We start from the raw sequence: 27,945 nt of genomic DNA, 5'->3' as shown, positions 1-27,945 counted from the left end.
AAAGAAGAGCAACATTTATAGAGACATGAATTTTATTACGTAAAAAACACCCACACATCCCAGCTGCATTCTTTTAATGAAACCGACATCGGCTGGCATTTGTGTTTTTTCCAACATGAACAAAATAACTGAGCTATGAGCTTGAATGTATGTTTAAGGTAAAACAATCTCTGTTTGCACAGCAGAGATTTTTCCCAGGATGCTTAGGGAACAAGGTGAGGTGTTGCTTTTGGAGCAGGGGACAAAACAGTCATCAAACAGCTTGCTTCAGTTTCTTCTTTTTGGGTTTAACCATCTGGGGTAGCTGGATTTTAAAGGCTGTCCTACAAACAAAAGGATGTTTCATCAATACTGCCAACCCAACTATAAGAGTGTTCTACTGTTCAGGGGAAATAGATTTTCCCTGAGAATGTGGTAATGTCAAAATAACGGACTTACTCGCATGTTGTGCAAATAGGACTGAAGTTGCAGAATACTGGAAGCAAACAAGAGAAACACTGTCACCACAAACAACTTTCTACCTTTGAAATGCATCAGCTTCTTGTGACGGCGTGCGGCACTCACTGGACAAACAAACTGAGCAGACATAACCGATCTCGATGAGGTTACGGTGGCAGAAACAGGCGGCTCTGTAGTCCACGTGTGCAGGCGGCGGCAGCACCAGCTGGGAGCGCTGCTCCGAGTCGGGCAGGAACACCCACTGTTCACAAAGCACACACACTGATTTCACCTTCAAGCTCCAACGACTGCAAACAGCAGTAACAGCAGCGACACTCACCAGAAGATACTGAGCCAGGGCTACTTTCTGTGGTATTTTCAGGTACAAGCCTCCTGTTATGTCACAAGCCTAAAACACAAACATCACTCCTGGTAGAACCACTTTCCTTTGTCATACCTACAGATATTTTGTTTTTATTCCACCTTCTCAGTTGTAATGCTGCATTACTATACCTGTATTACATCAACAAAACTGTACCTGCTGAAGAAGCCCCGAGTCTGAGTCCAGCACACACGCGTCTATCAGGATGTTCTGGTGAAAATATAAATGGAATTGTTTTTTGTTTTTTTTTGTTTTTTTACAATGAATTGAATAAATTTATTAGGTTAGTTTCAGAGCAGATTGGTTGAGGATTTGGTTTTACCTGTTTTTGTGCAGCAAAAATCACGTTCATGAAGTTCATGTACTGGAGAGCGCAGTCATCAGCTGCTTTTATCACCTAACCAAGAAGAGCAAAATTAACCATGAGCCCCAAAAAGAGATGTGCAGTTCTACTGAAGCTGTTATGGGATGTTGTATATTAACAACCGTTGATTTAAAATCCTTTTCTATATTCTGCTCAGGGAATTTGGTTGTGTGGCTCCAGTACACAATATCTACCAGCAGGAGGTCGCTCATAGTTGTCTGGTTTGATCAGGGGGTCATAAGTCGTCAAAGTATTGTAAGAATCAACTGGTCGACACAGGGATCAGAACAAAAACCAACAGAAAATAAAGTTTTATGATCAAATTGCGTGAGCATTTTATGGGCTGAACTATATTTGCATAGCTACTGTAAAGATTGGTTGGAAACTGTGAATAAATTACACTTAAAGCATCCATCCTGTTGTGTTTTTTTTTTTGTATGTAGGTGAGGTGGCTCTCTGCCCGGGTTTCACAATGGTTAGCACTGCCTTGCAGCAAGAAGGTCCCGGGTTTGGATCCTAGCTTGCATGGAGTCTGCATGTTCTACTCAAGCATGCGTGGATTTAGGTTGGTCGCCCTTAAAGGGGACATAACATGCAAAATCTTTTTACCCATCAAATACATTTTGTTCTGTACTTGGAGTCTATAGGAGTGCAGAAAAGTTGAATTTAATCTCTCCAGGTGCTGCGTAGATATCTTTATATTCTGTTTGGGTCATATTTTTCAGTCCGTTCACTTTTCTTTATCTATTGCGTTTTTCCAACTGTTACATCACAGTAGTTTCTGTAGAACAGCTTAATAAGGCCATGGACTTCTGGCTGATCAATTTCATGTATCCGCTTTTCTTTATGCCATTTTTTTAGTCCACGCTCAATATGCATAAGCTGCAAGACGATAAGTTCGGTTCAGTTGTTGGGTTATTCAACCCACACAATTCAGTACACCGTCCCCCAGCATCAGAACCTCTTCAAAGTGCCTGGTTAAATTTGATTTTTTATGAAAATCTACCCACATCCGTGGGGACATTTCTATTTCCCCACTTTGAGGACAAGTGTCTTAAGCAACCTCCACCAGTATCAAGAAGGATTTGCTGAAAGACTTCATCTGAGTAATGGGTCAGTTCCTTCTGTCTATGGAAACAACGGATGCAGCAAAGCAGTAAGCTGCAAATAACGCTAAAATGACAAACTTTATTTTAGACACAAATTAATTGTCTTCATATGACGTCCTGGCATTGTTTTGATAGCAGTAGCATCGTGCCTTCTGCCTATGTTAGTGCTGTGTGCTGCTTTTTGATCCTTGAAAATATAATAATAATATTCAAAGCATGCAATGCGGTTATAAGTATTATTATCCTGTTTTTGTCTTGTTTCTGCGCCGCTAGATAATTGTTATCAAACTACAAAAATGGCCGAACGGGTCAAAGTGGAGCATTCTTTGACCTGTAAGGGGGCGGAGTGTGAAGTGCCTCAGCAGCATTTAAAGAGACAGCATCAAAACGAGTTGCTCTCAGGCGCACCTCAGGACAGGGGTAAAAGAGGAGCCTGTGGAGCTACAATAACAAGAAATTTAGACCAAAGCATTGCAGTTCCACTTTATATAGACCACAACTGAATAATTCAAGTGTAAAAAGGAAGAATTTAAAAGCATATGTCCCCTTTAAGTATGAGCGTGGTTGTGTGTACTTGTGTGGCCCGGCGATGTCCAATGACTGCTGGAGATAGACACAAGCCCAACCTCCAAAGGATAAACATTTCTAAGACTATTTATTGTTATAATTCATCAAAAAAAAAAAAAAAACTACCAGGAGAATAAAAGACAGGGACAAAAAAACAAAAGCAAGTAAGAAATAAAATAAGACCATACCAGTATCCTTGATTTCATCTCCTGTCCAACTAAAAAACAAATGTAGCCTTTTAGCATGCTAATAGAAGAAATGAATGAAATGAAGAAAGCTGCACTTTAATCTGACATTACCTTCTAACTCTTTGGAGAACCTGTGAATGTCTACATGGTAAAGTTTTAAGGACAATTTGCAAAACAGCTCAAACTTCAATAAACTAACTGCGGCCATTTCTTCTAAAGAGCAAAGCAGTACTCACCACCATCACTCCTAACAACAGCACAGGGAAAATAAGGTGTAAGCTTTTCCGTTTAACATTTTTACCTAATCTAAAACTGTCTGCACTCTGCAGTAATTTGCAAACATTTTTTTCTTTTTTTTTTTATCTATGTCTGTAACATAGACAGGTGAGCTGCCTTGAAGGGTGCCGCTCTGCCATTGAAATTAGCTGTAGGGGTCATTTTTTTTTTACCCAAATACACAAAGATGCACCGAGCCAGCCTTTTCTGATCCGATACCAATTTCCAATGTTGTGAGTTTCCCTATGGATAGGTTTTTCCCACCATTTCAACACAGCATTTTATGGCCGTTTAAACTCCACGGTGCATTTAGGTCAAGTTATAAATAAAATGATATATACTTACGTTACTCCAAAATCATTAAATATTTCCACCTCAAATGTCACTACGGTCTTGTTCAACACTTCCTAAATAACATCCTTGCTCATCTACAAGTGGTTTTTCTAGTGTGCACTGGTTAGTGTTTTCGCATATGTGTGTTTCTTCTAAATGTTGCCTCATCAGGTCCGGAAATATTAGGAAGAGTGACTGAATAAGACTGAAAGTTAAATGTAGTCTGCTGATGAATATGTTTTCCTGGTAAATGTTCTGCTAACCACGGTACTGAACAGTCAGTTTGACGTTGCTATTGAAAAAAAGAGTTAAGAGATGTTGCAGTGGAGCGCTCTTATTTGCTATTAATCGAGAACATGTTGAAGTTTTCTGATAACATTTGGATTTTCAATTTATTGATAGCAATATAGAGAATAAAACTGATTTTTGTCTTATTTTAATAAAACAAATACACAACAGCACTTGAAGATGGTTAATTAAGTTTTTTTAGAGGTGTTGTATATAACTGTGGTGACATTCAATGACAACAAAATTCGGTTATTTCAGGAAAGAATTGACACAAAGCTTTTTCTTTGAGGTCTGATTCTGCTTTGACATTTTCGTGAGTCAGTGTCTGGCCGTGTTTTAGATTAACCCATGGTCCAACACAGCTGATTCGAACCGTTACAAATTAAATTATTCCCTTCACATGTCAACACGTTCTGCAGCACCTTGCTAATTATCCATTCATTTAAATAACGTGTGTTGCAGCAAGAACACATCTAAACGTGAAGCACCAGAGCTGCCCGAACCACGAAGAACTACCAAATGCAAATGCAGTTTCCTGAATGATCAAAGATGTTTCACTGAAAGGATACAGCAGAGGGCTTTGGCAAGAGATCCTGCCAACAGGGTGTCAGTTGAATTTCCTGTCACTTCAGCTGTAGGAAGATGACAAGCAGGAGTCACCAACATGGCTTAATAATGAATCATTAAATATCTGACAATAAAGCATATCCGCCAAATCTGTGTAACCTTTGGATTAACTATAACCACATACTGTAAAAACCAGAGATTTTTACCCACTTTTTGCCATAATACTCCTGATCTCCTCAGCAATGAGGTTGTTGGCGACAGACAGGAGTTCGTATTTTCCATCCCGGCTGGCGGACGCTTCATCCCCACTGCTGTCTCCACTTTTCCAACTCTTACTGGGATACAGGAAGTGACTAGATAAAAGATAAAAATGGTGAAAGGTATAAAACATTACATAACCAGTATTTTAGTCCTGAACACTTTAAATACATCTAGAATTAAAACGAAGATTCCTTGAAGGAATATGCAGTAAAAGAAAAAGGAGAGATGTACCGATCAAGTTTTTCTTGACTGAAACCAAAACAGATTTTGACTGATGCTGATTTTCTTTTGGTATAAATTGTCATTTCTAAAAGAAAAAATAGGTAGACAAACAGACAGATAGATAGATAGATGAGTGGATGAATAACAGATTGATGGGCGGATGGATGGAACTTATAGATTGTAAGATTGGGAAATCTGGCTATAAGGATTCTGAAAACAGTGTTTGGAAAGGTCAAATGTCAAGTTACACTAATGCTACATCAGACCGTGCAGCTCATGATGGTAAACTGGTTACCTGTCTTGACAGTGACTGGCGATAACGGCCAGCTTGTTTGTCCTCGTCATTGCCATGTGGGCGTTTCCCATCACCATGACGGCATCCAGACACTTGGACAAAGTGAACTTGAAAAAGAGAAACACATTGGATACTGCTGTTCTCAGAGACCTGTAAAAGGCTGTTTGCATTCAAATATTATTATTAAATATAATTATTCATAGTTTTCCTTATTTGCTGATATAAATGTGCTGTATTTTACAGATAAAGCCTCAAATGGACTGAATAGAACATAAGGTACAAATTTCAGGATTATTCTAAATCTTTACCATATTTTTTCCTTTTACATTCTGAGATCTCTAACTTTAGTTTAAATGGTTTTCTCTCCTGCTTGGTTCCAAACATGTTATGGGTAAATTATTTATCCAATTAATACAAAATGTGACTGAATCGTCAGAAATAAACAAAAGGATACCTGAGGTTCACGCTGACCTTGCTGACCCCACCAGATGGGATTTACATCCACCACGATGACCAGGAGATTTAATTCATCCTCTGCAGAAAACATGACAACAAATCAGCCAAATGCAAAGGAACCGATCAAACTCCACAACTATTAAAACGTCATGTTTGCCGATTAGCGACCTAGTATGAGCAGGGCACACCTGAAGCCATTTCGTTATTTGTTTAAAACCAAAGAAGAGGATGTTCTGCCGACTTTATCTGCTGTAGACATTCATCTCAGATCAACTCTATCGTCTTATTCAGTAAACGTTATCCAGGTTTGAGGGAAAACTACACACAGCCTCTTGCCTCCTCAAAACATCCTGTTCGCATCTTCTTCTATTACCCGTTAGACTGAAGAGCATGAAGCGCCCTGCTGCCACCTAGCGCCAGGTTTGCGTTACATCTAAAACCAGTTTTAGGAACGTCGGGTTCAGCTCAGCTTGAACATAAAGTACACAAAAGAAATTAAATTAGTTAATATATATACATTTTTTTTTGAATGTGTACATTCCATCAATATAAAATGGAACACAAATGCTGACTGTGAAATGTTATATTGAAGGTGAGAGAAAGATTAACCATGCTACTCAAATATAATTCCTTGTCAAAACTACTGCATTTATTGGGGAATATTAGTCCTTTAGAATATTAGTCCTATTTGAAACGGTTTCCTAGTTTCAAGTATTGGTCTGCATGTAGAAAACAATTGAGAAAATGTTTAAACTAATTAGAAACTAACAAATTATCCAAACCTCCAGAAAGACAGTGGTTAAAGAAAAAATCAATAGTTTGGCAAAATGTGTTAGAAAGTGAATTATAAAACTCACAGTAATATTTAACGTTATAAGTAATTTAAACACAGAAGAGGACTCACATTTGGGGCTAAAAGGCTGACTGAATCCAATTCTTAGAGAGATTTGTTTTTTCACGTGTGTGAAAAGGTGTAAAAGGGTATTTCAGTGAAAATGATTTTTACACATTCAGAGGAGTCCATAACCTACACAGGAATATTTAGCATGTGCTTCAACAAACTTTATGCACTGATCCAGGATCCATTACGATTTGGGTGAGCAACTCTGTAATGGAAGTAAATGTTATGATAATGCATAAACTGATGGAAAAGGTGAATGCATGCTATAATCACAACAAAAGGTCCAATAAATCTTCAGTTTAGTTTTACAGAAGCATGGTGGGATTAAACAACTTCAAATTAAGGTTGTTGTTCAAAATCTTGAATTTAACAAACGTACTGATAAAAACAAAAAATGTATTCATGAAAAATTTTCTCAAAAATATTATTTATACCTTTATTTTACATTTTGTGCCAGAACTGTAGGAACCTCTCTGTATGTGCAAAGATTTGTAATTGTTTGACTACATGTCTTCTGATTAGCATGTTTAGTTTCTGTATTCAACTGTAAAAACTTAAAGCCCATACCTGAAAATGAAGGAAACAAAACTGCATTGTTAGACTATTGTGTAAAGATTTAAAATAATTTTATCAGTGAACTAACATCACTTTATCTTAATATTTTAAAGAAATTGGAAGTTTGTTCATGACATAATATCAGAAGAGGGTCAGAAAGTTCAGTATCTTTAAAAATAGTAGGGTGTTTGTAAATAAAACAGAAGGTTTAATAAAATCACAATCAGCTTCATTGCCAAGTTTGTGCACACAAATAAGGAATTTGACTCCAATAACCTTTGCTGCCAGTGAAGATTATTTTATTTTTTTTATATATAATATTGGCAACTGTGGCTCAGGTGGTAGGAGTTTGTCCTGTAACCAAAACCCCATTCTGTTCGTCTCAGTCGTTGTGTCCTTGGGCAAGACACTTCACCCAACTTGCCTGCTGATGGTGGTCAGAGGGCCCCGTGGTGCCGACTATATGGCAGCCTCGCTCCTGTCAGTGTGCCCCAGGGCAGCTGAGGCTACATTGTAGCTCATCACTGTCAATGTGTGAATGTGTGGATAAATGGCAAATGACTGTAGTGTAAAGCACTTTGGGGTCTCTGGGGACTTGATAAAGCGCTATACAAGTGCAGGGCATTTACCTTTTTTTTAAATGTAAATAAAAAGTATCTTTTTAAATGACAATATATACACAATTGACTTTACAAAATAATTTAATGTGAGATCAGTCCAAGTATGCATGATGTTGCTCTGGAACTCTGACTGTCAAGTATCCATCAGAGAAACAGCCTGGGGGAAGAAACTGTCTCTGTGGCAGCTGGTTTCAGCTGACAGCGCTCTGTGGCGCCGACGTGAAGGCAAATGTCTTAACAGTTTGTGTGCAGGGTGTGTGGGGTCTGCAGAGATTTTATTGGCCCCTTTTCCTGACCCTAGACCTTGTCTATTTATGAGGACCAACTCAGGTTTCGAGAAATGGTGGTTCCTAGGAACCGGAAGTGGTCCACAGCAGACACAATGTTGTTGAGGATCGTGAGGGAGGAGTGTAAGGGTGGTGGTCTCCGAAAGTCCACCATCATCTCCACAGTCTTGAGTGGGTTAAGTTCCAGGTGGCTCTGTTCAGAACCACCTGTACCAGCTGATCCACGTCCTGTCTGTATGCAGACTCATCACTGTCCTGGATCAGATCAATGACAGTTGTGTCATCTGCAAACTTCAGGGTTTTCACAGACGGGTCAGCTGAGATGCAGTTGTTTGTGAAGAGGGAAAAGTGGGGAGAGAACACACCCCTGGGGGGCGCCCGTGCGCACTGAAATGACTACTTTATAATCTTCCTATGTCTTGGGTTTGGGTTTTGGCTGCACATTGATTGAAACTGTCCTGTGTTTTTCAGTCTGGTAGACATCGGACTCAATGGCCTCGCTGGAGTCATTCAGTGTCACATAGACATCCCCGCTGACTTCAGTGACTTTATGAATCCTTTGTTTGACTCCCTTGGAGCGCCAGTGAGTCCTCAGCGGTCTGACTGTAGGATTGTCAACAGCTTGATAAAGTCCTTCACCTTCTGCTAGGGTTATCTTGTACTTGTGCCATGGACAAACGATGCACAGCCGTCCACTGAACTCCTAATGGAGATGGTGGGTACAAAAACATTGGAAACGGAGAGTAAATGTGGTATAACAAGAAAAGTGCATAAATGTACAGAGTTGTGATAGAAATATACAACTTAAAAAAACTGTTGCATACACAAAGAAGCTTAAATATAGAACGTACTTAAATGTTGTAATGCACAGTGCCCAGCAAAGGCATTCAATACCCCTAAAAGTTTTTATTGTGTAGCTTTAAACTTTGCCCATTCAAGCTCAAACAGACTGGATAAAGCATATCTGTGAATATCAATTTATTTTCAAGTCTTAATTAAAAACCTTTTAGAAAATTCTCAACTGGATTCAGCTTTGGACTTTGACTGGGCCATTCAAACACATGAATATGCTTTGATCTAAACCCTTTCCTTGTAGTTCTGGCTGGATGGTTAGAGTCCTGCTGGAAGGTGAACCTCCCCAGTCTAAAGTCTTTTGCAGCCTCTAACATGTTTCCTTCTAGGACTGCCCTGTATTTTATTTCACCCATCATTCCCTCAACTCTGACCAACTTCCCTGTCGCAGCTGAAGAAAAACATCCCCACAGCTTGATGCTGCCACCACCATGTTTCACCATGTGCACAGTGTGTTGAGGGTAATGTGCAGTTATTTCTTCACCACACATGTAGACCAATATCACTTACATGACCTCAGAAGGCAGTTTGTAGCACTGGATTATATTTAGGGGTATCAGAGTAAAGGGAACTGAATACATGTGCACACCAGTTTATTCTGAAAAGTAAAAAACCTTTTCCTTTGAGAACAATTGCTAATTTGTGGTAATTCATCACATAAAATCCTTATGAAATACTCAAAGGTTTGTGGTTGTAACATGACCAAATGGAAAGCAAAGGTTCAAGGGGTGTGAATACACTGTAAACACAAATAAAAACCCCACACAGCGACTTTCAAGCCTTATATATTTTACTATTAAACAGAAAAAACTAACCTCAATGTCTCCGTTCTGTAATGGACCACCCGTATCTGTCGGGGGGAAAAAGTCATGCAATTATACCATAAAGTAATTATACCATATTTGTGGATTACCCTTTATATCAAATCACACACACAACTCTCATTTACTTAGAGCTTACGGTAGCAAAGCATGTCCAATGCATAAAGCTGCCCCTGGTGGTACAGGACAAGCACATCTCTGCATCCATTCACCCGCTGTGTCACACGCCCAGCCTTAACAATATCTGCCTTCTTTCCGATGAAATGCATGGTAGGAGAGGAGGAAGTGGGGCTCTCTTCCTCACATGACACCCTGATTGTACTGCTGCTGAAAACACAATTTGTTCCAACTTGTTGAAGGGATTCTTCATAAAAAGGCAACAGAGTTATTGTCATATATGTTAATATTTGTACCAACAATGTGATTTCCAATTGGCTGAAAACTTGACATACAGAAGATGACCTATTAGTGGATCATGCATATCTCAGATTCTGTGAAGTCTTTTTCCAGATTTCTTGACAAATACAAGCTAAAATGGTTTTCATATGGCGAATTAGAGATATTATCTTGATAACATCTTTCTGAATCAGCATGATCAATGAAATAGCGAGAGAAGGGCAACACATGGGTCAGTGCTTGCTCCTAAATATCCAATCTCCAATGCATAAGCCAAATTATTAGTTCAGTATCCTTATTAGGAGTAGGTGTGGAGTAAGTTACTGTGTTACCAGCAAGGAAGTAACAAACGGAGTAAAGGATGCTATGGACCCGTTTTCTTTATTTATATGTGATGAATAATGGGCCAACAACTGAACCTTGTGAAACCCCTAAAATATATTAACAATAAGTTTTAAGTAAAGCATTTATCAGTCTAGGTTCTACCTACAAGATCATTTGCAAAACATCTAGCTGGTTATTCGAAAAAACAAAACAAAAACAAGAGCCTGACATGAGGTTTTGTTTTGCCACGGATGACCTTCAGTGGTTATAGTGACCGTGCTAATTGATACAGTGAAATAATTGAATTTGTAGCTACACTATTTCACCTTTATTCAAGATCCCACATCCAGTGTTAAAAATGTGTTTTTTTATGGCTTTCTCCAATCAAATTTTCACTTCTCGCCTCAAACCTTTCTTTAACGACAAATCATGATGGAATAAATTAAAGACAGGGTTGCCAATTCTCCCTCTTGTGAAGTGAAAGACTTAGATAAATCCTACTCCAAATACATAAAGTCTCTGCTCTAAAAACCAAATACTTTGCCCCCAAACTGCTATCTGTGATCAATCATTCTAAAAACAGTTTTGATTAATTCTCTCTACTGGACAGCTTCTCCACCAATGCTGTCTCTTTATTACTGACAAGGGTGGGGTCAGATCCGCTACTGACATCTACAGGAGGCAGGAGAGAGGCTTCTGTAACAGCAAAATGGAAACAGAAAGCAGGCCAAAGGTTTAAGAGTACTGCCATGAGGCATGTTTTTCATAAATGCACTGGTCAGTGGAGTTCCAGCATGTTCTTTGGTAAGTTTTCCATGCCTTTTGATGTGGGTTTTGGTTAGCTTTATATAAATAGATGCTGCTTGAAATAAACCATAAAGAAATGTCTATGCAGCTTGTTTTCAAGACAAATTATCAACCAGCAATTATTTTCTAGCAATGACTTTAAAACAGTTATTAATAACACCCCACTCCTTTAACACAGAGCACCACATGAAAACACACACATTTTACTCTCTGCTCTAAAAAACTTAAGCAACTCTTTTGGAAACACCTTGTTGGTCTAAAAGTAAATTAAAAAGGAAAATATAATTTAGGAACTTATGTTAGCTTGAGGCTAGCTTTTTGTATACCAGAATAATTCCTAAATCTGTGTTAATTAACACATGAATCCCTTAACTGGACTCAAAATAGGTGAAATCCAGCTGAGACTGGAAGAAAAACTTTCTTTAGGTCTTTTGAAATCATTGCAAACTACTTCCTATAGCTATTTTAAGCCATAAGTGAACCTAGCTTTTGGAAAGCAAAATGTAAAAAATACAGAGTAGCACTATCACCCTATTCTGCAAAAATATGTCCATGTGGAGTAATTAACTTACTCTTTAACCTTCATTTTTTACAAACACTAAAGAGCACATCGCAGCTTCTCACCAAAATCAAACGCAGACAAACGCGGAGCGGCGTTATCTTTATCCAGCAGGTTTACTCAAACATTTGGACCTGAATCCACAAATAAAATGACTAGAACAGCAGGAAGACGAAACCATGTTGTGGTGTTACATAGAATTACGTCCCCCGAGAAACACATGACGACGTATTGAGCTCCGCACATTTATTTGTAATGAACGTAGCCATACATGCACATGTTTATATAATAATTTTTCACCTTCATTCAACCCTAACCCCTAACCCTAACCCTATGACTTGCGTAAATAAAGCTAAAAATATATATGTAAATGTTTTACAATAATAATAAAACACTACATATATAGGCTTGGATTTATACACTATGTTTTCCACCTGATCCATTTATAATTTGTTTTCAAATACTCAAAACATATTTTTAACAATTTATGACTTTTTTCTTTACCGAAATAACAATTTAAAAAAGTTTTACATAACGAAGTCTAATTTTCAAGCTAATTTTGTTCAGTCTTTTTGTTTAGATAAAACAAAAACCACAGCAAATCTGCCTGTTCAGTTGACCAGTGCTTTGAACTGGTTTAGTGTGAGGGCTTCTTAATGGTTGTGCTGGTGGGCCTTAATCCTCTGAGGGATTACCGTTCAATGTAATACTGAACTGATAGGTAAGGTTTCATTGGGCTGAGGCTGCACCCCAACTACGCTGGGCTGTTTCTATCGCCTTGGAGACTCAGTCTGTGTACAGAAATGCCACTCAGGCTGCCTGCTCGGTGAAATATTAATGTCAGTTTAACGTCCCTTTCTTTGTCAGTGCTGCTAAAACGTCTTGAGTAAGTATATTTTGTTTTTCTTCAATGCTTTTGCATTTTAGACGCGATGTGTTTTGCAGAAAAGCGTAAAACTGATAGAAAGATGTTAGCTATGACATGTATCTCAGTTATTTTATATTTATTTATATTTTATTTTATTGTTATTCTTAAAGGATTTAAACCTGTATCAGATGTTACTGTTTTTAAGTTTTCCAGGGTAAAATTGCATTTTGCAGCTTGCGTTTTCAAACATGGAGATTTGAATGGACTGGGATCCGTGATCTATGGTCCTAGAGTAGTGGTTCTTAATTTTCATGACAAAACCACCTCAATAAATACAACAATTTCCAAGTACCACTGTGACAAATATTGTAATACAGTAGATGAAGAGGACATACAAACAACAAATCCTTTCATATTAATTGGTTGTGCATTATTGGTTTTATGGTAAAGTCTATTTTTGCTTTAAAAATGTACTCAGAAGTTGAAATTTCCAGATTTGAAATGGAAAAAAATCCCAAGAAGTCAGAATGTCAAGTGAGAAAGGCAGAGATATCTCTCCCACCCCGGCCTCAAAATCCAATACGGCTTCCTTCTTTAAAACTTAGTTATAACTTCAGTTACAGTTTACTTGGACTTCTGATGATTTGCATTCCAATAAATCTATCACAAACACACTGTCCCATACAGCTTTCTTTAGTAAACCATGTTCCAAACAATGCATATGCAGATGAATTGTTTTAATTATTAATAAATATTTATTAGCTTCTTTTGCTAACAGCAGTTAGTCTGGTCACTGAGCACATCAATGAGTAAATCCAACTAGTTTTTGAAAATGTAACTGAAACACTTCTCAGATCTGAGTTCTGACATCCAAATTCAATGAACACCGCATAGGTAGCTACCAGAACTTCTTCTTGGCTCTAGTTCATTTTGGGAGCTCTTGACATTTCCTCAGCTGCACTACCATTTAGAGACATTTCTGGGGAAATAAAGCTCAATGTGCTTTTAAGAATTCCCTTTTTCCATTGGGTTTTATTAGCATCACAGTATATGCATTTATATTTATATTGCAAATAATTAACACCAGCATTTCTTCTGAACCAGGCCATGTCACAGTGGGGTTTGTGGGTGGACCAAAGCGCAGGCAAGAGCTTGGCAGCAGCATATTGAACAATCTTCAGCTTTATTCAAAGTTACAAGCGTAACAAAATCACTGCAGGTAAACCAGAGGTCCAAAACTTACATCTGCAGGAACATGGTATACATGGCAGTAGAGGGTAGACCTGAGTTGTGCAACAAGAGGAACCAGCAAAAGACAATGAAACAAAACCAACTAATATACTGAGGGAGAACAAAGGCAGGTAATCAAAGGAACTAAGAACAGGTGAGACAAGGAGGCAGGAAGGCAGAGGGAGCAGGTGAACCTAATAGAACTAAGCATGAGGAAAGGGACTAATTAACACAACAGTGAGCAGACCTAATTGAAACTATAGACCAAGATAAATAAAGCATAAAAATCAAGAATAAATATGAACTAAAGGAAACTGAGAAAATGGAGGGAACACAACAACCTAAGAACTAGCAACACCATAAAGAAACCCTGACTACAAAAGTAAACAAACCTAAAGCACACTGACTGAATAGACTGGAAGGGAAGAAGAGAACATGAGGACTAGAGTGTAAACAAACCAAATATAACCAATAAGTAAACACAACCTAACCAGAGGGGCTGGAGAATAAAGCTAAACTAGAGGAACTAAACAAGAAAGGACTATAACTAGGAAAGAAACTAACACAGAGAAAATAAGACTAGTAACCTAGTAGAATATAAAAGAGGACAAATACCAAACCATAAATAAACACAAAGATACTAAATGGAAAACTGAACTAGGAAATACATGGAAACCAGAGCACTACAATAAATAATAATAATACAGAGAAAACCATACTAAGTCAAAACTAAGAAAGCAACAATAACCAAAGGAGCAATGGGGGGAAATAAACAATCAGGAGTGAGAAGAAGTAACCAAAACAACCACGACTACCAAAATACTAAATATAAACATAAACAGTGACTAAACACAAAGTCCAAACCCTGACAGGTCATGTACCACCAATGGTATTTTTCACACAGTTTAAGAGCCACCCTACTGAGAATCAAGTCAATCATTGCTACGAACCCCCAGCAGCAGTAAAAGATCCTTTTATTAACTGTTTCAAAAATTATGTTGATAAATTCCTTCTAATCTTTTAAGTAAATCCTGCCCCCTATATGGTGCCTTCAAGTAATCGCTTAATGGATTTTAAAGTGCATTTTGGGAGGCTACAAAAAACGTGTCCAATGAGTCTGGCAAGCCGTCCAGGGGGTACACTGCCACTAAGCTAGTGACTGCCGGAGATAAGCACCAGAACCCTGCAATCCTGCAAGGATTGAGCAGCTTTAGAAAACGGATGGATGGTCTAATAATGTCGCTTGACTGACTTATTGTAGGAGACTATGATTCAGTCTGAGGGGAAAGGATCAGTAAGTGGGTTTTAGTTTTGCCATATGGCAGGATGGTTGCAGCTGTTAGCCAATGTACAGTAAATCAGCAGTTGCTCGGCCTGTGTTTTCTATATTTATCACATTTGCCATTATAGAGAAAACTAAACTATTGCAGGCCCTGGCTCTATCCTGCACAAGTGTCAGGTTTCAGCACCATGCTGCAGCCCTGTGGTTTGCTTTTCAGTCAACAGAGCATGTTGGCAGTAATGACAAAGTGAGCAGCCACTGATCATCATCTTCACTGGACAGGACACTGTTTTACTTTATGGTTGTTTCAATAATACAGAATAACATTAGCTGCCAATGTTGTATTGTGTTTATTTTCTAATAGCAAGAAGCTAAACTGACATATCTACTTGTCTTCGGCAAGGTGGACTGAAGAACTAAGCAGACAGAAAAGCCAAAGGAGGAAATGACAGTTTGCCTGTACAAATGTCTGACAGCGGCTGGGCTGCAGCGTCATTATACAAGGTAAGCACACAGGGTATCCAAATCCACATTGTTTCCTTGATTTCTCTCATAATATTTGTATCTTCCTTTGTTTCATGTCTCTCAGGTTCACCTTGATGGGTGTTTGCCAGGCGGCCCACCTTTCAGACCTGAGGATCGAGGACTACCGACTCCTGGGAGTGTGCTCTATGGAGGACAGAACTCGCCTTTTCCAGCTAGTCCAACTGGTTAAAAGCGTTGATCTAAGGAGCCTTACAGATAATGATGTTAGGATTTACAATGACTCTGTTTATGAAGGAGGTGATGAGATCTTTCCTGCTAATAATAATAATAGCTTCAGTCTTGATGGTTACGGAAACCCTAATGGAGATGTAAGAAAGGATAATGATGAAAGTGAAGCTTTTACGGGTATTTCTAATGCATCCTGTTATAGACCATCATGCGTTCGCAGAAGGCTGGATTTCTCCACTGAAATCAAAGATCAGAGATTCTGTTCTCATTTTGAAGGACCCATTCATGTCTGTTCAAGCCATAACAGGAATGATAATCCAATTCATGAAGACGGATCAACCCCACCCATTCAGCTAGGGCTTCACTGCAGAAGCGCTGTGAGGTGTGACCTTCGACACAGCAACAACAGCAAGCTGAATGGGCGTAACTATTTATGTGATCCTCACAATGGAGAAAGCATCAAGCTGCACATTACACAAGGATCTTCAGAGTTCAACTCCTACGTCAGATTAAAACCAAAGAGTGAGAGATTCAATAAATACAATCCCAGTCTAGCAGCAGTAACATCAGAATCATTTATCAACAAACCGTCAGCACAGAAAGACAGAAAAACAATCTCCAGAAAGAAAAACGCTTCTGCAGATGTTACCAAGCCCACGCCTGTTTATAAAGCAGAAAGAACAGCTGGCTACAACTATGGACTACCTCTGAGTTCTCCTCGAGCTGCAAAGTAAACAGCTGTTCAGTTCTGTCCTCGCTGCTTTGTTTCTAGATAATAAGAAAACAGCAGCAGGTCGCTTACTTTCACTTAAGAAGAAGACATTAACAGTGCCTTGCAAAAGTATTCATATCCCTTTTTCCACATTTTGTGCCATTACAATATCTGGATTTTACGTGACAGACCAACACAAAGTAGTGCATAATTGCAAAGTGGAAATAAAATGATACATAATTTATTAAATATTTTAAAAATAAAATGACCTTGAGAAAGAGTGGCATGCATTTGTATACATCTCATGCATGGCCAATTCGTTGTAGAATTACCTTTTAAACTAGCTACCGCTGCTGGACCTTTGGTACATCTTTTGTACCAGCTTTGCACATCAAGGAGCTGAAATGTTTGCTGATACTTCTTTGCAAAAATAGCTCAGCTCAGTCAGACTGGATCGAAGAGGTGTCTGGGAACAGTTATTTTCAAGTCCTGTCATAGATTTTCTAATCTGTACTAAGATAAAATGACACAAAAGAAGACAAATAAATTTTTAGGTGACTTCTGAAGGCAATTTGTTTGCACATAATTTTATTTAGGGGTATCAGAGTAAAGGGGTCCAACAACAAATGCAATGCGGTGCAGTCCATTATATAAAATCCCATTTAGGTACTATGAAGACTGTGGTTATGAGGGGTATGAATATTTTTGCAATCCGCTATGGTAAGAAATGTAACAATACTGTGATTTGTGTTTTGTGGCAGACATGTGGAAGGACAACGGATCAGAGTGTGTGTGAGGAAACGACCTTTGACTCGTGCAGAGTGCAGAAGAGGAGAGGCAGATGTTGTGTATACTCCAAGTGGAGAGTGTGTGGTTGTGTGCGAAAGCAAAGAAGCTGTGGATCTCACAGAGTACATCCTACAGGTTGATATTCAGAAAGGGAAATAAAATCAAATTCCATCATATTGTGATTCTATAAAATAAAAATATTTTTATGCTCAAATTGTTTATAGTGTGGTTCTCTGTTTTTTTGCAGCACAGGTTCTACTTTGACCAGGTTTTTGGGGAGGGGAGCTCCAATGAAGAGGTCTATCAGAAAACAGCATACCCTTTGGTACAGCACATGCTCAGTGGGTACGTGTACACAGCTAAATTGCCATGCAAGGCCTGTACAATGTATACTTGGGTCAACTACTAGTATGAGAGTGTACCAAGGTTGCAAAACCGCAAAAACTGTCCATCTGTTCCTGCACTTAAACTCAGTTTGACCGCAGTGTTCTCCAGCTGTATGGAACATAGAATAATGCAGTACTGCCGCTCCCCTACATACTGCTGTGCACTGCCAGTCAGCTGGCAGAAAGAATCCTCCTGCACTTTCTCCTTGCTTTCAAGAAAGACAGATTTGTCTTTTTAGAAATAATTCTGGTCAAGAAAAACATGGACAGTCATTGTGCTGCAGCTAAAGAAGCGCCTCCCATGACTTTTATTGAGGTAACATTGTTTTAAAACTATAGTTGGTGAGCAATGATCATGTTAAGCAACCAGCTGCAGACTGGTTACCAGAGCAGATAGCCTGACTAATCAGCAAACTAATATCAGCATGTTTCACTCCCATTGTTACACAATAAAGAGCAAAAACGTATAACGTTCTTCAATGATAACTACTACTAAAGTAATGGGTGTTTTTTCCATATAATTACTTAGGTCTGTGTGTCAAACATAAATAACAGTGAGCAAATGTTACAGATATCACTATTATAGCTGTTAAATAATAATGCTATGTTAACTTTCATGTCTAGTGAACTGTCCACTTTATCATCTTCTTCTTTCTAAATGAAACAGCATTAAGCGTTTAAGCTCCTGCTTTTTAGAGCATCTTTCTCTTTAACAGTCCGTTTGTGTTTGGGTTGCATGCATCCACAGAGGCAAGTCTACTTGCTTTGCATATGGACAGACAGGTGCAGGAAAGACTCATACCATGCTGGGTTCATCCTCTAGTGGAACTGGGTTATATGCTCTGGCAGTTCAGGACATCTTCGCTCACCTGTCCGCAATAAACCCAGCACTAATGGTTTATGTCAGCTTCTTTGAAATCTACTGCGGTCAGCTGTACGACTTGTTGGAACACAGGAAAAGGTTTCTTGTTTCCCCTTTGTTTAAAATTTAAAATGTTTCATCTGGTTTGTGTTTTTACTACAACCTGTGCCTCCATTGTTTTCTCTGACCAGCATATCTACCTTTTTGTCCTCAATTGAAGGTTATTTGCCAGGGAGGATGGAAACAAAGTGGTTCACATTTCAGGTCTGCGGGAGGTCAGAGTGGATTCAGTCAGCTCGCTGCTGGAGGTTTGCTCCTTTTTTTTTAAATAACTTATTTCATCAACATGTAGTGCAGAGTTAGAGTTGTAAACAGCAAACCAACAAGTTATGAGCTTTAAATCAAACTTTTAAACTAAAATCGGAGATCTTACAATTTAAAAACGAGAAAGGCTATTTGCTTTGTCAAAAGTACAAAGTATTTTCTTCTGGGGGAATAACAAATTTGTGGTTGCATCCTGACTGATCCACTATTTGACTCTTTAGTACTATATTGTCCTACCACAATAATTTAATATTTTTTTTGCATTTAAGTTAGGAATAACTCCTTCTTCTGTAATGTAATGGTCTCTCTTTCTCGGATACTTCTCTGTTTGCTGCTTTCTTTGATGCTTTAAGGTAATTTCAAAGGGGACAGCCGAACGAACACAAGGGATGAGTGGTGTGAATCCACTTTCCTCCCGCTCCCATGCCTTGCTCCAGATTCAGATCAGGGATCTCAACCAGCAGATAGCTGGAAGGTGAGAAACTTCATTTGTTAGTATGTCTCTCTGAAACATACTTGGATTCCCAGAGAAAAGGATTCCTTCTCACCCGTGGTTCAAAGCCAGATCTGATTTTTAAGGTTTCAATGTGTGTTGCAAAAAACATGTCAAATAACAACTAACAAATAATTGTGACTTGAGAGTAAAAAATACATGGATTTTAACATTATTAGAACTAAAAATCGCTAAAGTGTGCTTTGAATTTGTGTTCCCCCTTAACTCTGATAGCCTAAATTGCATGTGTGTAATTTAATCTCAGTAGAAATCCAGCTGCTCGCTGAAGATCTCAGAGGTTTGTTAGAGAGCATGAGAGAACAAACAGCATCATGAAGACCAAGGAACACATTAGACAGGTCAGGGAGAAAGTTGTAGAGATGTTTAAAGCAATATCCTAAACTTTGGACATCTCACAGAGTCCTGACTCAGCTTAAAATGGAAAGCATGTTGCACATGCGCAAATGTACCACGTACAGGGCAATCCTGGAATAAAGCCTTTCTATAAGATAATGAAGATTCACTATCCAGCAGGACAACAACCCTAGACATACAGTTAGAGCTGCATTGAATTATTTTGATCAAAACATATTCATGTGTTAGAATGTCATCCTAGTTTTTTTTTTTTTTACTTAAGGTTATTTCAAAACATTGTGTTTTAAACATTTTTTATGTATTTTTGACCTTCTTAGTTTCCCTTTTCATTACATTAAGCAAACTCAGCAGGGATAGCAACAAACACAGACAAGGTGTTGCATTTTTTAAATTTGATCTATTAGAACCAAACCAGAAACAATAGCCTTGAGGCACCATTTCAATGGATGCAAAAAATGATTGTATTTTACCATCACACGATGCTCCGATAACTGATCAGGAAATGTAAACGTGTTGTGCCTAAAGTGCACTGATCGATCTGGCAAATGCCAACTGTTCCCACAAAGGCCTAGTAAAATTGTGAATCGTTGTTTTACCGACTTCCTGATGATTTCATATTTTCTTTGCAGTCCAGAGAACTTGAGTTGACAATCAGATAGGGTAAAATGTTTTGTGGAAAATTGATAGAACTAATTGATGCTGGTTCTTGTGTGTATGCGTGCAGAATGTGGTTTGTGGACCTGGCAGGAAGTGAGAGGGCATCAGACGCCAAAGACCCAAACAAACAGAGCCGTATGGAGGGAGCTGAGATCAACCAGAGCCTGCTGGCTGTAAGACACTTTCTCACAAACTGAGATGTTTTTCACTATTATTCATGATAAGCAGACATGAGATAAAAAGGTAAACAATAAGTACACCTCATTGTTCAGTGGCTTGTAAAATCCCCATTACCAACAGTAGGTTTATTAACTGTTTTCTGTGTGAATTTATCAGTCTCATTGTTAGTTGGACGATTTGGACAAGTTACTATGCAGTATTACTTCCGCTGGGTTTTTAATTTCTGCATATCTATCCTATGCTCCTGTCACAGTATTTAAGTTGGGTTAAGGTCTGAACTTTGACTAGGCCTTTGCTGCTCTTTGGTTCTTTTGCTTTTCAGCAGTTCTGTTGTAGACTTGCTGATGTGTTTTGTATCACTGTCCTGTTGATGACACAACCTTGTCCAAGCTGTCGCACTTGGATTGATGGCCACACATTTGACCCTAAAATACTTTGGTATCCAGTAGACATTGTGTTCAGCAGCAAGGTGCCCAGGCCCTGTGACAGCAAAACTCAAAGCTCAATTTATCACTACTCCACCACCCTGCTTGAGTGTTGGTATTAGGTGTTTTTACACATAAGCTCTATTGTTTTTGACAACCATGCTACTGTGGTTTCTTCTGCCTAAAGGATATTGTTGTCGATGTCTTGTGGCTCTTTTGTGAACCTTAATATTTAACCTGTTAAAGGTTCCAGAGTCAGAGATATAGCTTCTGTAGTTGTGCATTTTGCCGAGCATTGCTTGGTCTGAAAATGGGATGAAATGGCTAGGAAGTCCACTCTAGGGAAGTTTAGCGGTTCTCTAATTACTCTTGTGAATAATCTTTGCTATTGCAGATTGATAACCCTCAAATTGTTTTGAAAAGGCTTACAACCTTTTACAAATGGACATCCTTCCTCATCTCTTGCCATTTTGGCATCGTTTTTACACTCTATACCAGAACCTGCTTTATTAAAGTTGTAACACTTACTGAAGATCAGGTAAAATAATACATTTAATTAGCAGCATATGGCCGCTAATTCTACCTTAAAAATCATACGTAAGCAGCAAGGTTGTGCCTCATTTTCCCACAAATGTATATCTGCTTCTTAACATATCTGCTTTTTCTCCTCAGCTGAAAGAATGTATCCGTTCTCTTGACAAAGAGGAATCTCACACACCTTTCCGACAAAGCAAACTCACTCAGGTGGTTTGACTAGTGTAACTTTATTGTTTTTCCACTTTGACCCACATATAATCTCTAATGTCCTTTTTTAACTAAACTGGTCCATTCTCATTTTAGGTTTTAAAAGACTCATTTGTTGGTGACTCAATGACATGCATGATTGCCAACATTTCACCAGGTCACTCTGCAACAGAACACACACTCAATACTCTGAGATATGCAGATCGGTAAGTGTTTAAAAGGGGAAGGAAACAGGTAAATACTTACATGATGAGATACTGGACAGACCGTGGCATATATACTTAGACATGTGTAAGCTTTAATTTAGTCATGTTCGATTTTACTATCATTACGTTTACTTTCCAATGCCTTGCAAAAGTATTTATTCCCCTTCAACTTTTTCTTATTTCGTCATGTAACAAGCACAAACTTCAATTTATTGTATTGGGATTTTTCATGTTGGACCAACACAAAGAAGTGTTGTATTGCACCGACTACGCCAAAACAAATTCCTTGTATGTCCAAAAACGTACTTGGCAATAAAGCTTTTCTGATTCTGATTCTGAAGTGCATAATTGCATATTTTTTTTCTGATTCTTCTTTGAGGAATAGTTTAGGATCAATCAGATTGGACAGTGAGAATTTATGAACATCTTTTCAAGACTTGCCAGGTTAATAATTGTGTTTTTCATTGGACATTAACCATAAATTTGATCTAAGCTTTTCTGTTGTAGCTCTGGCTGTGTGTTTGGGGTTGTTGTCCTGCTAAAGGTGAACCTCTACCCCAGGCGCAGGGGTTTTGCAGCCTCTACCAGCTCTTTGAATTCCATCTATTTTACCATCAGCTCTGAGCAGCTGTCGGTCAGCCTGCTCATGCAAAGTTTCCCCACAACATGTTGCTGCCACCACCATATTTCACAATGGTCCATTCAGGTGAGGCGTTTTGTAAGTTTACTGCTTCATTTATTGTTTTTCCCTGAAGGCACAAAAAGTTACATTTTGGTCTCATCTTACCAGACCACATTCTCCCACATGCTGTGTCCTCTACATGGCTTGTGGCAAACTGCAATCAGGACGTCTTTTTGACACTGTACCATGAAGTCCAGCTTTGTGGAGACCATGACTATTAGTTTTCCAGTTGACAGATTCTCCCAACGGAGCTGTGGATCTCTGCAGTTCCTCCAGAGTTACCAAGGGCCTCTTGGCTGTTTCTCTGATTAATGCTCTCCTTGCGTTCAGTTTAGGTGGATGGTCATGTCTTTGTAGGTGTAATTTTGCTATACTTTTTTCATTTTCTGATGATGGATTGAACAAAACTCTGTGAGATGTTCAAAGTTTGAGATCTGCTTTCATAACCCGTTCCTTAGTCTTCATGTGCTGTTTCTTCTCTATAAAAACCTCTGAGGACCTCAAAGAGTAGCTGTATTTATATTAATATTAAATTACACACAGATGGATTACTAATAGGGTGACTTCTGAAGGCAACTGATTGCACTTCATTTTATTTATGGGTATCAGAGTAAAAGGGACGGAGTACATATGCATGGCACACCTTTGCAGAGTATGCATCATCTTCCTTCCACTTCAGAATTAAGCACTTCTTTGTGTTGTTCTATCTCATAAAATCTCAATAAAAAACATTGAGGTTTCTGGTGATTTTTTGTAGTGTAAAAAAATATGGAAATGTTTAAGTGGTATAAATACCTTTGCATGGCATTGAATATACCTAATTTCTTACAGTGTGAAGGAGTTGAGAGGAGAAATTGGGCCAATAGGACGAAGAAGAAGAAGCAGCAAAATGGGACCTTCTGATAAAAATATGTCTGACAGCAGCAGCAGCAACAAGAGGAACAGAAGAAGTGCTGGGACTTCTAAAAATGCAGAGTTAGGAGGTCAGAACAAAAATTTTACTCCCAAAATGCCTACAAGGCCACACACATGGGATACAGTTTTCTGCTCAACACCCAAAAAACGTACGTGTGGAGAGGAAACACAACCAAGACACACACAAGGCACAGAAATTGAACACATTACTCCGATTCGAGGGTATTTGGCACAGAATGAATGCAGGTGTCTGAGTAAAGGACCAGAGGTCAGAGAAGATGGGAGAACTGAAAATAAAAGGTCCAATGGCATTCACAGTCACTGTGTTGAACGGAAACATACCAGAGCAGTGGGGATGTTGAAACAACAAAACAAGGGAGCCGGGGCAGATTTAACTTTTTTTAAAAAGGACTCTGGATTCTACCACAGAGAAAAGGAGAATCATCAGCAGACTATGAAGGGGAGAAGGAGAGAGGAACCAGAATGGACAGACATGAGAAGTCAGGTGGAAAGTTGCAGAGACACATGCAGGGGAGAGGATGGCTTAAAGGAAAATGAAGTACACAAAGCTGATGATAATGAGAAAGTAAGGCATCTGAGAGCGTATCATCAGCAGCTGCAGCAGTTTTTACCTTCAACAACTTCTTCATCTGCCCATCCCCTCTCATCGTCTACATGTCCATCTTACTCTTCCTCTTCTCGGGTATCTCTGCCTTCCCTCCTGGACTCATCTCATTTTTCATGCTTTACCCATGTAGATCCTTGTTTAGAAGAGACAACAGATGTGCTAATTGAAACCTCTGCAAACAAACATAAGAATATGACAGAGGTTGACAAGTGTGAAAGTGAGAGGAAGGAGGTGGATGAGGCAGCGGGTAAAGTAACTATGAGGAAGGAGGATATGAGGCTAGCTGGTAGGAAGGGGGGAGAAATTGGGTGCTGTTGGGTGGAAAGCACCCAGCAAATCCCAACAAATACAGAAGCACACCTGTCTTTTAGCCATGATTCAGAGGACCAAAAAGATGTGGGTCTGCAGAGACTGGAAACAAGAGACATAGCATGGAGCCTTGGGCAGAAAGAAATGTCTGACTGCTATAGTAGAAATCGTCTGTTTGACCCACCTCATCTGCAAGCTATTGCTGAGAGACCCCTTTCCCCAGTATGTGAAGATACCAACATAATGTCTGTTTTACCTCAAGATGATACTCATAGAGATCGTTTAAGCTGCATTATGGATCCTCTCAGCATTTCCCAACTTCATGTGGACCAGCAAGCTGCTGTAATCTCACCCCGTACTCCGCACTCAGTGATCCTTGAAATGAATACATCTGCTAAATCTGACACTGCGACAGTAACAGGTCACCATGAGCAACAGAAATACATCCCAACCACTGTCAGTAGCAGAGGTAAGAGTGATGCTGCTTCTGTGTTTCACTAAAAAAGTACAAAGTGCATCTAGATAATATAGAATATCATGGAAAAGTTTATTTGCAGCAGTAATTCCATTCAAAAAGTTTAACTTATCACAGACAAAGGGATACATTTGAAGCGTTTATTTCTGTTAAATTTATTGATAAAGGCCTACAGCTAATGGAAACCCAAAACGTTGTTTCTCATTTTATTTGGCATTTTTAATGCCAAATAAAATGCTAAATTCACTTTCATATGAAAGTAGGACTTATGACCACTGAGCAACAACTTTCTTGTTGCTTCTGTACCTTTTTCTACCACACCTTTTCCTTCCACTTAGCTTTCCATTGAACATGCCTGTATACAGAACATTGTAAACAGCCAGCTTGTTTAGCAGTGACCATTTGTGGTTTACCCTCTTTGCCGAGGTGTCAGTGACTGTCTTCTAGATATCTGTCACGTCAGCAGCCACAGTACAGCTACAACATAACATTTCTGCACTGGAAAACCTTTTTTATTCTTCTTACATAGTGTTCTAGTTTTCCAAGAAACTGAAAGTTGGGTTTTTGTTAACTATAAGCCAGAATAACAAAAATTAACAGAAGAAAATGCTTGAAATCAATCACTCTGTGTATAATGAATCTACATTGTATCTGAGTTTCACTTTTTAAATTGAATTACTGAAAAAAATATTTTTTTTGATGCTACTCTAATTTCTTAAGATTCTTTATGGAATAGTCTCTGGTTCTTTTTTTCAGGTACAAACAAACCTTCCTCCCCCAAAGACCATGACAACAATGAGAAAAAACAACCAACCTTGAAGAAAAATATAACTCCATCCATAATTAAACCCTGGGCTTCATCTTTTATCCAGAGCACGGATCATTCTGGCTCTAATTTTTCATGCAATACACTAGAATATGCATATAATATGCACTCAAAAACCTTCTCAAACATATCTAAGCAAAAGTCTGAGCCTCTCTCTGGCTACTTGAACTTAGCACAACCGAATTACTGCAATAGCTCAAAAGTTGTTGCTGAACTAAACAATCCTGCTAAGTTAAGTAGTGAAGAAAACAGCAACCAGCAAATGAACCCCACAATCCATCTGTTGGACAGATTGGACCATGCAAGGTAAGTATCAGATTATCATATTATGTGTGATATTAAACTCTGATTTATGTATCGAGCGAGAACTTTAACTCTATCTGTCCATAGGTTGTGTATTATTGAGGCCCACTTGGAGCAACTGAAAGAGATGGAAGCAATATGTCACAAAGAGGGGGAACTTCTATGCCAACAGCATGATATGGTCTGACAAAATCAGCTTCACAGTTGATGACTAAATTACATCTTTCTCTCAGTTTTTTACTTTTTATTTCTATATGTCCTCATTCTTTGTCTTTTGGTCCAATAGGCATTTGTGGAATTTGTCTACAAGCTGGGAGAGATCCTGGAGAGAAAGGCCCGATGTGTACACAGCATGAGAGCTCAGCTCAGAGCATTTCTGAAGACTAACCGTCACCCTGCACAAGATTAGATCAAACCAGTTTACTGGACAATCAAATGTAAAGTTACCATGGCGATTAAAGCAGATGATGGTATTTTCCATAACTCAGTTTTTTTTGCTAATGACATTTAAGCTCAGTTTCCTATGAAGAAGTTTACCTGGTAGTTTTTCAGTACTACAATAAAGGATTGTAAGATGTTTTTGGTGGAATAGCATTGAGTTTAAGATTTATTTAAAATGTGTGTGATTTTTTAAAATGTGGCTTTAGTTGTTTATATTTGAATAAAATGCGCTTTATATGATGATTTAATAAATATCGAGTTTACTAATCCAAACAAAGTTATTTTTAATCGCTCTTCCTTGGCCTTAGTTTTGACACAAAGCATAATTAGTGTATTCATATTTGAGGTCATTTTGAAAGTCTGATCTGTTTGACCTTAAATAACAGTATATACTGTATTTCAGACATCACTTTGCCTATGGTACATTTGAAATGAATCTATCTATCTATTTATATATATATATATATATATACACACACACACACAGGGGTTGGACAATGAAACTGAAACACCTGTCATTTTAGTGTGGGAGGTTTCATGGCTAAATTGGACCAGCCTGGTAGCCAGTCTTCATTGATTGCACATTGCACCAGTAAGAGCAGAGTGTGAAGGTTCAATTAGCAGGGTAAGAGCACAGTTTTGCTCAAAATATTGAAATGTACACAACATTATGGGTGACATACCAGAGTTCAAAAGAGGACAAATTGTTGGTGCACGTCTTGCTGGCGCATCTGTGACCAAGACAGCAAGTCTTTGTGATGTATCAAGAGCCACGGTATCCAGGGTAATGTCAGCATACCACCAAGAAGGACGAACCACATCCAACAGGATTAACTGTGGACGCAAGAGGAAGTTGTCTGAAAGGGATGTTCGGGTGCTAACCTGGATTGTATCCAAAAAACATAAAACCACGGCTGCTCAAATCACGGCAGAATTAAATGTGCACCTCAACTCTCCTGTTTCCACCAGAACCGTCCGTCGGGAGCTCCACAGGGTCAATATACACGGCCGGGCTGCTATAGCCAAACCTTTGGTCACTCATGCCAATGCCAAACGTCAGTTTCAATGGTGCAAGGAGCGCAAATCTTGGGCTGTGGACAATGTGAAACATGTATTGTTCTCTGATGAGTCCACCTTTACTGTTTTCTCCACATCCGGGAGAGTTACGGTGTGGAGAAGCCCCAAAGAAGCATACCACCCAGACTGTTGCATGCCCAGAGTGAAGCATGGGGGTGGATCAGTGATGGATCA

The 27,945-nt window shown here is 38.8% G+C and overlaps 3 protein-coding genes across 11 annotated transcripts; 1 reads left to right on the top strand and 2 right to left on the bottom strand.

The window, feature by feature from the left end:
• Positions 1 to 14: 14 nt before the first annotated feature.
• On the bottom strand, positions 15 to 6,128 carry gtf2h3 (general transcription factor IIH, polypeptide 3). Of its 5 annotated transcripts, none has more exons than XM_047381876.1 (13): positions 5,915 to 6,128; positions 5,745 to 5,824; positions 5,291 to 5,397; positions 4,723 to 4,865; positions 4,515 to 4,577; positions 3,160 to 3,189; positions 3,049 to 3,077; positions 1,143 to 1,217; positions 977 to 1,030; positions 779 to 847; positions 565 to 700; positions 439 to 475; positions 15 to 323 (listed from the first exon to the last, which is right to left on the bottom strand). In XM_047381876.1, exons 3-13 carry the CDS (start codon positions 5,365 to 5,367, stop codon positions 254 to 256), a joined length of 783 nt encoding a protein of 260 aa, XP_047237832.1. In that variant the 5' UTR covers positions 5,368 to 5,397; positions 5,745 to 5,824; positions 5,915 to 6,128; the 3' UTR covers positions 15 to 253. The 5 variants fall into 5 exon arrangements, with proteins under 5 accessions (XP_047237832.1, XP_047237835.1, XP_047237831.1 ...); XM_047381879.1 differs by having other exon boundaries at positions 5,762 to 5,824; XM_047381875.1 differs by having other exon boundaries at positions 5,935 to 6,128.
• A 1,765-nt stretch (positions 6,129 to 7,893) lies between these two features.
• Positions 7,894 to 12,072, bottom strand: LOC124877206 (Rieske domain-containing protein). Of its 3 annotated transcripts, none has more exons than XM_047380270.1 (4): positions 11,934 to 12,072; positions 9,922 to 10,109; positions 9,777 to 9,811; positions 7,894 to 8,812 (listed from the first exon to the last, which is right to left on the bottom strand). In XM_047380270.1, the coding sequence occupies exons 2-4, from the start codon at positions 10,049 to 10,051 to the stop codon at positions 8,522 to 8,524; spliced, it is 456 nt and encodes a 151-aa protein (XP_047236226.1). In that variant the 5' UTR covers positions 10,052 to 10,109; positions 11,934 to 12,072; the 3' UTR covers positions 7,894 to 8,521. The 3 variants fall into 3 exon arrangements, with proteins under 3 accessions (XP_047236226.1, XP_047236225.1, XP_047236224.1); XM_047380269.1 differs by having other exon boundaries at positions 9,922 to 10,106; positions 11,934 to 12,056; XM_047380268.1 differs by lacking the exon at positions 11,934 to 12,072 and having other exon boundaries at positions 9,922 to 10,308.
• On the top strand, positions 11,199 to 26,953 carry LOC124877205 (kinesin-like protein KIF24). 3 transcript variants are annotated; one of them, XM_047380266.1, is made up of 15 exons: positions 11,199 to 11,306; positions 15,652 to 15,752; positions 15,838 to 16,692; positions 17,436 to 17,598; positions 17,711 to 17,808; positions 18,598 to 18,810; positions 18,932 to 19,019; positions 19,389 to 19,510; positions 20,628 to 20,733; positions 21,838 to 21,909; positions 22,006 to 22,115; positions 23,629 to 25,118; positions 25,881 to 26,256; positions 26,341 to 26,434; positions 26,540 to 26,953. In XM_047380266.1, the coding sequence occupies exons 2-15, from the start codon at positions 15,694 to 15,696 to the stop codon at positions 26,660 to 26,662; spliced, it is 3,969 nt and encodes a 1,322-aa protein (XP_047236222.1). In that variant the 5' UTR covers positions 11,199 to 11,306; positions 15,652 to 15,693; the 3' UTR covers positions 26,663 to 26,953. The 3 variants fall into 3 exon arrangements, with proteins under 3 accessions (XP_047236222.1, XP_047236221.1, XP_047236223.1); XM_047380265.1 differs by lacking the exon at positions 11,199 to 11,306 and adding an exon at positions 12,621 to 12,754 and having other exon boundaries at positions 15,613 to 15,752; XM_047380267.1 differs by lacking the exon at positions 11,199 to 11,306 and adding an exon at positions 12,646 to 12,754.
• Positions 26,954 to 27,945: the final 992 nt, after the last annotated feature.

This window comes from Girardinichthys multiradiatus, chromosome 12 (genome assembly GCF_021462225.1).
Source record: "Girardinichthys multiradiatus isolate DD_20200921_A chromosome 12, DD_fGirMul_XY1, whole genome shotgun sequence".
NCBI lineage: Eukaryota > Metazoa > Chordata > Actinopteri > Cyprinodontiformes > Goodeidae > Girardinichthys > Girardinichthys multiradiatus.
The sequence above is the reverse complement of the archived record's forward strand: the minus strand, read 5'-3'. Positions and strand labels throughout refer to the sequence as shown.

Coding starts and splice junctions, on each gene's coding strand:
- gtf2h3 (XM_047381874.1), bottom strand. CDS start 5,837: ATGTTTTCTGCAGAGGATGAATTAAATCTCCTGGTCATCGTGGTGGAT. Junction 1,218..3,048: donor AGATGAAATCAAGGATACTG/GTATGGTCTTAT, acceptor CTTCTTGGTTAG/GTGATAAAAGCAGCTGATGA. Junction 476..564: donor CTGCTCAGTTTGTTTGTCCA/GTGAGTGCCGCA, acceptor GTTTGCTTCCAG/TATTCTGCAACTTCAGTCCT.
- LOC124877206 (XM_047380268.1), bottom strand. CDS start 10,177: ATGACAATAACTCTGTTGCCTTTTTATGAAGAATCCCTTCAACAAGTT. Junction 9,812..9,921: donor ATTGGACATGCTTTGCTACC/GTAAGCTCTAAG, acceptor TCCCCCCGACAG/ATACGGGTGGTCCATTACAG. Junction 8,813..9,776: donor TACAGAACGGAGACATTGAG/GTTAGTTTTTTC, acceptor CATCTCCATTAG/GAGTTCAGTGGACGGCTGTG.
- LOC124877205 (XM_047380266.1), top strand. CDS start 15,694: ATGACAGTTTGCCTGTACAAATGTCTGACAGCGGCTGGGCTGCAGCGT. Junction 17,599..17,710: donor TCACAGAGTACATCCTACAG/GTTGATATTCAG, acceptor GTTTTTTTGCAG/CACAGGTTCTACTTTGACCA. Junction 19,511..20,627: donor AACCAGCAGATAGCTGGAAG/GTGAGAAACTTC, acceptor GTATGCGTGCAG/AATGTGGTTTGTGGACCTGG.